The sequence below is a fragment of the Dicentrarchus labrax genome, unplaced genomic scaffold, assembly GCF_905237075.1.
Source record: "Dicentrarchus labrax unplaced genomic scaffold, dlabrax2021, whole genome shotgun sequence".
Taxonomy (NCBI): Eukaryota; Metazoa; Chordata; class Actinopteri; family Moronidae; genus Dicentrarchus; species Dicentrarchus labrax.
The window spans coordinates 3,078,548-3,091,624 of NW_026136717.1; the positions used below are offsets into that span (position 1 = coordinate 3,078,548).

A 13,077-nucleotide genomic window follows, 5' to 3' on the forward strand; every position below is an offset into this window, starting at 1 on the left:
AGAATAATCTGGCCATGCAACTATTGCTACTATGCCACTACTACTACCTGCATACTATTCTTCGAATATATTGTATATTCTGTGAATAGACAACAAAGAACTCATGAATCTTAGATGTCAGAGCATTCTTGAACACCAGGGACAGTTTTCAGAACGGTTTATGTCTCAGGCTTCAAGTTTCAGTGCAACTTGACTTTTGTAGTGTATTGGCATGGCTTGTAAACTAAATGCAATCTTTAAAATGTGTGTTATGTGTAGTTAGTGGTTGAAACACTGGGAAACATCAGTATGGTCCTTTGAGGTGATCGTGGCGATGTTGCAGAAAGCTCCAGTAGCTGAGAGTCTGAGTGATGCAGTGCAGTTCTCTGCAGCAGCCAGACAGCAGCTGACTGCAGGTCAGCCACAAACATCAGACAAGGACTATTTGTATGTGTGTGAGTACTGTAGACATCAGTGCTGCAGTATCACTGCTCATTTTATACATCATCAGTGCTGCACTCGTTCCCCTGATCTCTGCATTCTGTAGCAGGGTGACCGAGACTGAGGCAGACTGTGATGAAAAAGCTTAATAATGAACATTTTTGACAAACTGTGACCTTGACAGGCAGTGAGAGACCATTCCTCTGCTAGAAACTAAACACAACATCTGCTGAAGTGTCTCCACCATCCTCCAGTGTGCTGCTACAGTATTTCTGTATCTGACCTCTGACCTCCCTGTGGAAGGAGTTAATGCAGTTTGAATGCAGTAAAAATAAGCATCACACAGTGTTTTTCCACAGGAGGAGCAGAGAGCTGGGAGCTTTGAACAAGCTGTGTGTGTGAGCCAGGATTTAGCTTTAGTGAAGGCACCAAGAGGAAAATGCTGAATCATTCTGCCTCCTTACAGTCCTGGTCTGTTTCCAACTGCAGCTCACTCAGCATCCAAAAACAGGGGACGTGTCCTTCCCAAACCGGACATCCACATTATTGTACAGATATGTCCAATTATGGCTGCACAATTATTGTAGATAATGATTTATTGTGAGATTCTGCTCAGTTCCAGTTTACACCAACCAGTTTTTCCTTGAAAACATGAATTTATTGTATTCATTATTTTGTTTATGTCACAGATAATGCACAATACATTTTACCATCTGTAATGAAGACATCACAAGAGTTTTGCACAGATTATGAAGTGGTTGAATTGGTGTACTATTTGTTTGAGACCACGTTGCAACATGGTATGAGAAGTGTGATAGTATCATTGAGTGAACTAACCCTTCTTAAGGCCCGCCCATTTTTGCTCTGTGGTCCAATAAGAGTTGAGCAAGCCTCGGTAAATGTTCTCGTTTCCTGTACTAAGATATGCTATATGCCTGGCTAATCGATGTTGAAAAGACAGTCACATTTATAAAATGGTTAAAAGATAAAAGCGACATATATGTAGTCACATCTTAAGTTAACTAATGTTAGCCAAACGTTAGCGAACTAGTTAACTCATGATTGATGTAACGTCAGTGGCTAGTTAGCTAGCGTTTTGCTAGCATTAGCTTTCAGATGTAGCCTCACTATCTAGCTAAAGAGTGATGTAGATTAGCTAGCATATATATAGCACAATGAGGTTGTCTTTTCAACATAGATTAGCCTAGCATATAGCATATCTAAGTACAGGAAGTGGAAGTGGACTGAGGCTTGCTCAGCTGTTACTGGAGCACAGAGCTAACAGGGGGATTGTTTCTGTTTTAGCTCTGGTTCTTATGGGATACAGGTCCAGGTTGTGTTTATAGTATTCAGATTAAGACTTTAATGGGGCAGATACTCCTGCTGCAATTTTTGTGTACTTTACTCAAATCCAGTCATTGGTGCTTTTGTGTTTTAACTGAGATGTAGTTTGAAAAGTACAGACATAATGCCCAGCATCAGGTCAAAGTCTGGCTGTGTTTGATTCCATGTCAGGTTAATGGCTTTTCCCCACGGCTTTTTAGGATAATAACTATCATATCATTTAAAAGCAATTAAACAGAGTGTGACTCATTCAGCCTGAATGGCTAAATTCCTCAGTTACCATTCTATCTAACAGCCAGGGACAAATATAAATGTGGTTTGGACATTATGTAGACTCTTTCTAAAAAGATATTTCTTCTGTGTCTCTTCCAGTCGGACAGTAACACCAGTTTCCTGCGAGCGGCGAGGGCAGGGAACATCGACAAAGTTTTGGAATATCTGAAAGGGGGAGTGGACATCAGCACCTGCAATCAGGTAGGAGACAGATACCAGAACATCATTCACACATGGTATACTGGAGTGTGGGAAGATACAGCACACCATTACCAATGGAGGAACACAACAAAAATGAGACTTATATCCTTTAGTCTTTTGCCCTGGAGCATGCTGGGAGGCTCGTCTACCAGCCCATCTCAAGATGCTACAATATGAACTCAAACTACAATAAGAATTTCTAACATTTGTCATCCATTGACAGCTTCATTTAATCCAAATAAGGAATACCTTATACACTAATACTATAACTCTAAACTTTTTAAAAAAAATTTAAAATTAAAAAGTTTAGGACAAGCATAGATGTAACTCACTGCCTCACATGGAATGGAGCCATTGTTACTGTTAGTAGTTACACCTGTGCTTTCTCTGCTATGACAAGATCTATACACAGTGTTAGACTGCATGGACGTCAGCATTGTTATATCTTTCAGAGGCAGAGTGAACAGGTTCAGCCATAATAGCTTCAGCTATCAACATCCCCTTCTGAGATTAAAACCCTTTGTAGCACAGTTAGGTTGTGATTGTTTTTTCCTTAAATGTCTTTTATCTCTCATTTTGTCTCCACCAACTCCTGAGAAATATAGCTAGATCTTTAGCTGCTAAATGCCTCACTGTGTTCACCGGCTAGTCTCTCAGTGTGTCTCACTGGGGACATAGTGCACAGTGGGTTTATCAGAGCCCTTCACTGAGAACAGCTACCTGCTGGTGGAAACTGTTAATGAGAGCGAGGCCGATACACCAAAACAGTAAGATGAAAGATGCTAAAATGCTCTGTAGAGCTGAGGGGAAGAGTTGGTGGTAATTCATTATGGGATTGTCCCTACAAGCATCACCTTTCACTTAACACACACTCAATTGATCCATTTTTGATGTTAGAAAGTACTGATAATGCAGCTTTAATTCACCTGTTAAGTGAGTCCATTGGTTCTTGCTACCTGTTTAGCCTACAGTCCACTAATGAGCTCATGTTGTCTACTGCTAATCTCCATACACACATTTTGAATCATTATGAAAATGGCTCTACATTCCTGCAGGGGAGAGGACTGTGTTTGATCAGGGAGAGTTTCTTTATTTAGGCCTAGTCATTATCTAGTCTCCTCTAAGCCCATTAGCATTCTTGCCATGGACGAAACCTGATAGCATGTAAACACTCCTGTCCTGGCAACAGTCACAATGAGCAGTAAACAAAAGTCACATGCAGTGGAAATCTATGATTTGCTGGTGGGCCTGTGGTATGTGGTAGGAATGATGTTGGCACCGATCACTTATGCCCTTGAAGATATTTTGAGCTCCTTTGATTGTGTTCCTGGCCCATTTTCAATTCGATTTTACGTAAAGTTTGAAACGGTTGTCAAAAAATGAAATGAGGTGTATCTCAGCTGGGTAGAAGTGAATAAACAGGTTTGAAAAAGAATCATAGTAAATGCCACATGTTAAAAGACAATCTTTTAGCAGGTTATTGAGGTAGCTGTATTTGAAATGCTTTTTTAATATATTTAACTAATTTAATATTTTACATTGAATGTATGTGTGATAATGGGCCTTTGATGGCAGATACATTTTTTAAGCTTGAACCTAGCAGTAGCAGACATTTTGTTAATATTTCTTCTGTGTTTGCATGTAAATTGACATGCACAGGTAATGGACATCAATGGAATTGCACATGGGTGATAAATCCTCTCTTTAGAGTTTGGATAAGCTCACCAAACTCTCAAAGGTTTGGTGCTGAGGCCTGAGATGCTTTCACCCGCTATTGACATCTGACCACCAAAGACCACCCTTTGAAATTTGAATTGGATACTTTCCGTGTGTTGACATGGTCGTTTCTGTGGATGGATGTGTGTGTCCAAAAATGGTGTTACCATGCTACCATTTCAGAGTGGACTTCAGTGATCAATGATGATTACCGGTGTTGTTGTGGGTACATTAAACGTATGCTAAACCAACCATCAAGGTAAAAAATTGAGTTTGTCTAAAGCTATATCACTCACTTTGACAATTAAACCCATAACATCAGTCAAAACATAAAGCCACACAGGTCGACGCCTGTAGGGACCTTAATGACTCCATTACTGAGTAGGAGTGCTAGTATTGGTCTGTAGTTATTAGTAAATGCTTTTTGATGGACAGGGGACTCTCCTGTCTCACTGGTAATAATAATATTTCCAAATGGTTATGAGCAGTTATTTTTAGCAAGCCTCTTACCTTTTAGCTTTGTTCCTTTCATCCAGGTTCTAATGATAGAGGGTGTTGTTTGCTGCACAGATTGTAAAACCCTTTGAGGCAAATTTATGCTATTGGGCAATATAAATAAAATTGACTTGACTTTATTGTGATTACAGCATTAGTCTGGAGTCACGTAGTATGCTCCTCTATGTGTTTTTTGCCACATGTTAGTGTTATTGTACTATTACTTACAGCTCCAGTTATACGCTTCATTTGACAAAATAATGTTAATCCAGCCAAATAAATCCAGTGCAGCTTTAAAACTGTACACTGTCATGCAATCAATTATTTGAACCAAAACTGCATTTTCAGTGGATGAAATGGGGGGAGCTAAATGAGAACAGAGTTTAGACCTATGTATCATTTCCCAGTTAAATTTTTTTTTGCTTGACTGTGAGCAGAAAATATTATTCAGCACCTTGCTAATTGTCTTGAGAAGAGGCTTCAAACTTTCCTAAGTGACTAATGGGCATCAGTGTTTTACTGTGGTTTGATGCTGATTATAGCTCAATAACAAACTGCACTGATGAGTTGGTATTTATTCTGATTTTAACCGCCTCACTCTCCTGGGAAGACTCCGGCATTGCTAAATTAGATTTTCACCACATCCCATTTGCATTGCTTTAAAATTGCTCGTGTAATAGATCCAACAGATAATTGGGAATCCTGATGGTGTTCATGTGGGCTGATAGAATGAGGTAACAGATATTATGGATGGAGGGGTGGGTGGACAGGGCAGGGTACATGATAAAGGGTTAGTGGCTTCCTGGAGGTGAATGGAGGGCATGCACAAAGAGGAATAGGGCCCCTGAGGGTTATGGCAGAACTGCAGGTTGTTCCATATTAAAGACAGAAGATCAGAAAACAAATTTTGCATTCAGACAATCCATTAACTAGAAAGTGTCAGTCATTAGCATGCAGTATTTGAGATGAGGAACATCTACTTAGATTCTATATGAAGGTGATTAAAAAGTCCTCAAATTGTGACTTTTTTCATCCATCGTCCTCTGTCTGTTGTTGTCCTTTGGGTCAAAAGACACAGGAACTCGTTCATCTCTGCAGCCTCATAGTCACAGCTGAGAAATAGCTGTCTGGACTTTTATGGGAGAACAGTGACAGGTGCTACTTCAAACAGACTGTTGGATGCTTTTTCTCACATGAAGGATACCAGAGAGTGGGGGTTAGTAGTTATGTTATCTAAGTAACTTCCACTTCGTCTTCATCTTTTAGATTCACAGATGATCCCAGGTCTGGAACATTGCTACCAAATTCCAAGGCCAAGCAAGAACATTTAATTGCATCCCACACAGCTCACAAAATCAGTTTTTGGTGATTTGTTTAATTTATTCTACAAAACATATCAAAACATACAATAGATAACTTAAACATACGTTTCCATGCTTCTTACTAGTATTTTATAAAAGGTAGTTGTACCAATTACTGGCTAAGTGCAGGGTGATATGAGGCCAGCAGGAGGTAGGCAGGTGCATGGACGTGTCAACTGATCCAAAAACAGCAGTACTTTGCTGGAATACATCTCTCTCTGCTACTGAGCAGATGCCTCCTGCCAGCTGCGGAATACCTTAGGGCAATGAAAACTGAAGCATAGTCAGATGATTTTATGACAAACAGTCACTCTCTTTTGGTCTTTGGGATGCCACAGGGAGCCTCTGTAGAGACCCTAGGAGTCCAGTGGGACCACCAGCCTCAGGGGGCTGTGCGATGAGGGTTAGTTTTATAGTCACGGAGGAAATTAGATATCGACTGAGTGGCTCTTTTTATACTGCAGCCTAATGCTCGTGCTGCTGAAAGGGTTATTGAATGTGTGCTGGGTCACTTGGAAAAGGAGAGGGGCAAACTAGGGGAGCAACTAACCCTACATTCACCCCCTCTGCTTAAAGACATGAAAGAGAACAGAATGCTGTTAATGGGGCAATATTTGTTTGGTTGCTTAAAATGGCTTTATTTTCATTTCGTTATTAAAGCTTAAATTATTTATCAATATTATTCATATTAACAATGGATCAAATGACTGTAATTGAAAAGATGCTTCTTACAGTGACAAGCACACAGATAATAATCACCCAAGTGCCAAGTTCCTTTCAGCTCTACAGAGCCCATTTAATAGCCTCTTTTAGCTCATCGTTTTGGCTTTACAGCCTTCAAACTCCACTCTCTTCAACCTTGTTTTTAGCCGCCGTGGGAAGATGTTTTAAGCAAAAAAGGTCTAATAAATCCACTGTTCAATACCTCTCCACAATCAACCACCAGATAGGCAAAGTTAGCAGCTAGCTTGTGGAGAAACTGGGGCAATTAGCGGCTGAAGAGAGTTGATGGAGACCGAAACAAAGCTCAAAGGAGGGTGAATCTGTATCTTACATTCATCAGGTGCACAGAATAAAAACTCATAATGAAAAACAATGTTGCTCCATGTCCGCTGGATGTGTAGTTAGGAAACTGTTTGCCAGCATGTTAGCGTTAGCAGCTTTAGTTAAGCTCATACTATATCAGATGTGTTTTCAGCTTGACCCCAATCTAAAAAATATCTAATAATGCACAACACTAAATCTCAACCATAATGCCTAAGTATGTTTATATATGTATGCTGTTAGCTACGGCTTGCCAATGGCTCAAGTACTAAAGATTGCTAGCTGGGCCAGGATGTGAGATTTGCATAATAGTATGTAATAGTTTTCAGCATCTTCCACCGGCCCAAATTGGCAAATAAATAAATTAATATATAAAATAAATACATCTTTAATTTTTTAATTTTTTTTAAAGAACACTTTAAGGCCAAAAATTAGATTATGTATATTTCCACATTCACACTGCGTCTCCCATGAGCCCCTTGTTAACTGTTTTTCAGTCATCTGTGTTGACAGAACCCTCTGAACATTTACGTTTGTGTGGCAATCTCTTAGCTCTCAAGTTTATTCTCTCTGTCAGTGTATTGAGTCAGCCGAGCTGGCCCGACCCACCTGCTCCCTGCCAACCAAGCAGCACATGACACTCAAGAGCCCGATACAGATATTAATAGAGGTCGTAAGCAAATTAATAACTCAAAACTTTGAACTGCCATGTATGTCAAGTTAAGGAGAAGTCATTTGTAAGCATTATTGCCGTTTGAAATATACCAAATCTTCAATGAAGTGACAAGCTTTGCTTTTTTGAAAATGTCTTTAAAATGAATCCCACGTATTCACTGTAGCCATTACCAATCAATACTAAAGACAATGATATTGGAGTCGAAGGGATCAACACCTTAGAATGAAAAATAAGAGGATGTTTGCTTGACCCGCCCTCACTCACACTCACTCACTCACACACACACACACACACACACACACACACACACACACAAACACACACACACACGCACACGCACACGCACACACACACACACACACACACCAACTCACACAACTATTTTTATCTTCATACCCAGTACTGGCTCTCCCCCACAACAGCATAACATGGCACAACATCTAACCCATCTTTGATAGCTAGCTTTGATATTTCAGTCTATCCCTCCACATGTGAGAGTGAAGGACAGCCATTCACATGTTACTAAGACTGAATCAGAGACAGAAAGGCAGGCTTAGTTAGTTATGGACCTGGACGAGGTAGTCCCTTCTCTTTCTATGTGGATCTGTCTTTATTCTTTGTTGTTGCTGGGTTGTTGGACACCGGGTCTGATCTCTCCTCCCTCGTCTTTTTCCAGAATGGTCTTAATGCACTGCACCTGGCAGCCAAGGAGGGCCACGTGGATCTGGTCCAGGAGCTGCTGGACAGAGGTGCAGCGGTGGATTCAGCCACAAAGGTAGGTCGTCTTTTCCTGAAAAGGCTCATCTTTTATCCCACTTACAGATAACCCGTTACCATCTTATGATGATATCTTCACTTTCATGACCTGTTCACACCAGAAAGTGGCACTGTGAAGTTCAGGAACACGTCCTCACTGAATAGGTGCTGCTAGAAGCTGGGTGCCTTAGTAGAGGTGGAACAACCCTTTACTAAGACACTGGGTTGGTTGTTGTTTTTGTGTCTCCTGTGTGTTATATGTTATATATATACATTCCCAACTTATATATACTAAATAGACTGTATCTAGTAGTAGTTTATCAAGAAAGAAAATAAGGACTACAATGCTAGCTGACATCTACCTTAGCTGGCATGATAACTGCTAAAACGCTAGCCAGAAAGGAACAGGTTTAAGGTAGTCGGTCGTAATGACGGATTTCATATAATCACCACACAAACTGAAATGGAATATAATTTAATATTTGGACCTCCTCCTTCTTTCTGAGACGATCAGTTCCAAGTTTAGGACATCATTGAGAAAAACAAGCTTCTACAGAGGATTCAGAGTGTAGAAATGGAGCTGAGGAGAAAGTGGAGCACTAAAGGAAAGTGATATGCGTAGTGGCAGTAGTGAACACGGAGGTCTGATGCTCACGCAATGCTAATCATTCCAGCTCCTGCGATCAGAGAAGGTCCAGGCTCATTACGGAGTAGGTTGTGACTCTTGTTGGTGTTGCTCCAAAATGCAACTTTATATTACACAACAGCTGCTAAACAGCAGAGGTATAAAGTATGCATGTGGCACTGATGTTTTGCTATTTAATGTGACTGTGATTTTAATACGTTAATATCATATGCCAGTGTGATATACCATAGGTCTTTATTGATGTTGATGTACCAAATGAATGTTTTCTTACTTATCTTTCAAGATTTGTAGGTACACTGCAGCTTCTGCAATTTGCCATATTGTGATTTCGTTAATATTTTGATTAGTTGTGCAGCCCTAGCTTGCATGTGCATCCTTGTGCATGACAAAACATAGTGGGGAGCCACTCTAAGAGTTAGAATTACTAGCGGTAAAAACTCCACAGGGTACTATTAAGGGAACATTTAAGAGGACCATTTTAGAAATTGGAATGCAAATTGTTTTAATGTGGCAGTTGCCAATTGAAATAAGCTATTATTATCACTTGATATGTAATACATAACTGAGTGTATTCATGAGTACACTGAGTGTCAGAGCTCTCAATACTATACTGCACCCAGAAGTATTGGAGACAAGCAAGTAAACATAATAAATACAGTGTCAGAATATATTTGTGGCCTGTTAGCTGCATATGCTATAAAGGATGATTGGAGAGGCATCAAATTATGTGGAATTTAATCATCTGACAGAGATTCTACTTTCAACCACAGCTGTGTGTTGGCAATAGATTCATTAGCCTTTGCTTAAATAAACTGGGACCCATCAATACTCATCAGAGCTGTTCATTATTGCAGAGCATCACTTCACAGTGGAGCTTTTTAAAATTCACCATGTTTTGCTAATGTGAGGTCATAAAGAACAATACCAACATGAAGTGTGGCACCTTCTATTGGTCATCATTATTTTGAATGCTTCTTCTGATTGTCCTTTTATGTTTTCTCTTAATCCAGAAAGGAAACACAGCACTGCACATATCCTCTCTAGCTGGTCAGGCTGAAGTAGTGAAGATCCTGGTCAAACGAGGAGCTGACATCAACGCACAGTCTCAGGTGAGCCTCTGCACTCTGCCGCTGGAGTTTAATCATGCATCCTCTTAAAAGTCATTGACAGCTGCACCTCTTGTATTACTCATCACTAATATCATGTTAGAGAGCTGTGACTGGATTTTGGGTGGCATTTGGATGAGTAAATACAGCAGAAGTTTTTTTCAGGACCTGTAGTTTATTGGTCACCTCTTGTATTTGTGCTGTAGAATGGATTCACTCCGCTGTACATGGCTGCCCAAGAGAATCACCTGGATGTGGTGCGATACCTGCTGGAGAATGGAGGCAACCAGAGCACAGCTACAGAGGTGAGACTGGTATCACACATACAGTATACTGGCAAGTAATTCATTAATAAACACTGAATACAACATAGATGTGAGGCTGATAGAAATGCCATTTTTTTGCAGGTATTTGGTCATAAATCAAAGTATTTGACAAAATCTTATGATGGTGCTAATTCAGACTTCAAAGTGATCACAATTCACCTTTGGGGGGACATGAAGGTCTGTACCAAACTCCATGACAATCCAGTCAGGAGATCCAGACATTCCACTTTGCATGAAAAAATGTCAACATGCTAGTGGCACTAAAGGAAATGTCATAGGACCACCAAAGTCATTAGGAAACATTGTCTGGGAATAATGATGTCTGAACAAAATGTTATGGCAATCCATCCAGTATTTGTCGAAACACACAATTTGGTGGGTCTAATGACCAATGAACATTACCATCCCAAGAGCCGGGCTGCTAGTATGGCTAAAGTTATTTGTTTTATTCCCCCTGTTATAGGTTAGAAATTTCACTGGATTATTGAAAAGTCTGACCTAATGATGGCTCTAATGAAAAGTCAGGGTATCACCAAACTTATTAGGATTCATCTGCCGGGGGACAAAAGTGTTATTCAATTACTGTTAACTTACCGTCAGTGTAACATCCCATGTAGAAGTTTCATATTTAGAACATACCATGGCTCAAACAGCATTGAGCTTCCCTGTCTTAGTAGGCTTTCAATTTGAAACATATGCAGGAAGTTGTACTGTATTAGTGTATAGGTTATATAAAATATTACCTATGGTAATATAATCATATAAAATTGACAGCAACACTTTTCTAGACATTTCACAGATTAAAAGGGTTTTCTTAGAAATGAGATGTATCTTATCCTTTGAACCTTTGTTCACCACTACCTTCTTTTACCCGTGTTCCCTAATCCAGGATGGCTTCACCCCTCTGGCCATCGCCCTCCAACAGGGCCACAACCAGGTGGTCTCTATCTTACTGGAGAATGACACTAAAGGCAAGGTCCGCCTGCCTGCCTTGCACATTGCTGCCCGCAAGGACGACACCAAGTCGGCCGCCCTCCTCCTCCAGAACGACCACAACGCTGACGTCCAGTCGAAGGTACGGCCATAGCAGTGTTTGAGTCCGAATGGTCGGCATGGGTGGAAGTCAAGCTAATGTGATGCCACGCGTTTGTGCCAATGTGTCCATACTGTGGTTGTGAAATCTATGAATTATATGAGGCTGCAGTGGATTTGGCTTGAATAGGATCTAGTGGTAATTGAGGTACAGAATGCAGAATGTAAATCATTGAAAGGCAGTCTAGCTTTCTTTTATATGTCATTGATTTTATCTTACTTATCTTACTAACACTGGGATTCACCCATGGGTCCTGTGAGAGTCTTTGGGTAGGAAGACCTTGTTTACATCAGCTATTAAAATGTGATCTGTATCTGGATAAGTTATCCTGATAATCAACAATCTGATCATGTTGTTCTCATTACATCCTGTCTTCATAATCACAGGGTCTAATTTTTCTTGCTCATTATGCAAAGTAGGCGAGTAGGTGGAAAGCTGGCAACAAACAATTACATGGAAGGTGAAGTTACCGTCCAATTGTGTGGATTTCTTATGTGTGGGCTGTAGTTGTAGTAATGACATTACTGCTTATGGTGATGACGTTAGTAGCCTCAGTGATGAGGTTTCTACCCACAGTGATGATCTCTCAGCCCATAGTGATGGAATTCCTACCTACCCGAGGTCTTGACATTTTTATACACAACTGTAATGTATGGGAAAACAGTTCTACCTATAGTCATGATCATTCTAATCATGGTGGTGGTTTTCCTAAGCTGTTCTGGCCCACAGTGATTAGATATCTTCATACGAGAAGATTTTTCTTTCCACAATGATGATACTTCTACACATTTTCCTGAAATATAAAGGTTTTGACTTGTGGTATGATGTTTCTGTCCCCATAGATGACAGTCTTTCTACCCACAGTGATATTGCATTTGCCCTCAGTTCCAATGTTTTTACCCATTTGGCATAGACATCTCAATGGAAATCCTTTGGGTCCCAGTGTGGGATCTGGATCAAGATGAACAGAAATAGGCTTAGAAGAGCCTTAGAAGTAGACTGGAATCGGAGGAAATTACATATGCCACCATCATGTCATTGCCATGTCATTGTTTTGACAAGTTGGAGCTAGATAAGTACAGCATTATTCAACATTGTCTTTTTGCCATTTTAAGTATGTTGCAAGTCATACTCAAACCTACCCAGGCTGAAGCCCTGAAATAGTCTGTGGCAAAGGATCAGGTCCTCACAAGGAATGAGGCCTGTTTAGGAAAGACCTCAGAGATATTGTCTCTGTACAGACTTGAGGCAACAAACAAAGTCTGTGTGCTCCAGTATACTATGGATAGTATCTCTGAAGTCTCTTCTGATACAATGACTGTTGTCTTCTAAAGATCATTTGTAGCCATTTTGGAAGGCACCAGCAAAAATGGATGTCCTGATGATAGGTGCATCAGATCAGGATGATTTGGATGGCAATGACATCGACACAGGAAGGACAATTCAGTCTTGTGTTATCGTCTAATCTCTGGACGTGGTCTGGCAGATTGGATGTCATTGTATCACCCAGTTGGTGTCAGTTTTCCTTATCCAGATAAAATATCCAGATACTTATCACACCAGGTGTAAATAGGGTCTCCCAAAATATAGTGCGTGACAGACCACTAATTTGTCGTGATG

General features: G+C 40.3%; 1 protein-coding gene across 25 annotated transcripts in view; it reads left to right on the plus strand.

The window, feature by feature from the left end:
• Positions 1-13,077, plus strand: part of ank2b (ankyrin 2b, neuronal) — a 194,631-nt gene that overhangs the window by 122,464 nt on the left and 59,090 nt on the right. For all 25 annotated transcript variants that reach the window (XM_051428993.1, XM_051428992.1, XM_051428986.1 and 22 more), the window contains exons 2-6: positions 2,137-2,238; positions 8,207-8,305; positions 9,943-10,041; positions 10,245-10,343; positions 11,254-11,439. In XM_051428993.1, coding sequence (XP_051284953.1) covers positions 2,137-2,238; positions 8,207-8,305; positions 9,943-10,041; positions 10,245-10,343; positions 11,254-11,439 — 585 coding nt within the window. The remainder of the gene's footprint in view (positions 1-2,136; positions 2,239-8,206; positions 8,306-9,942; positions 10,042-10,244; positions 10,344-11,253; positions 11,440-13,077) is intronic.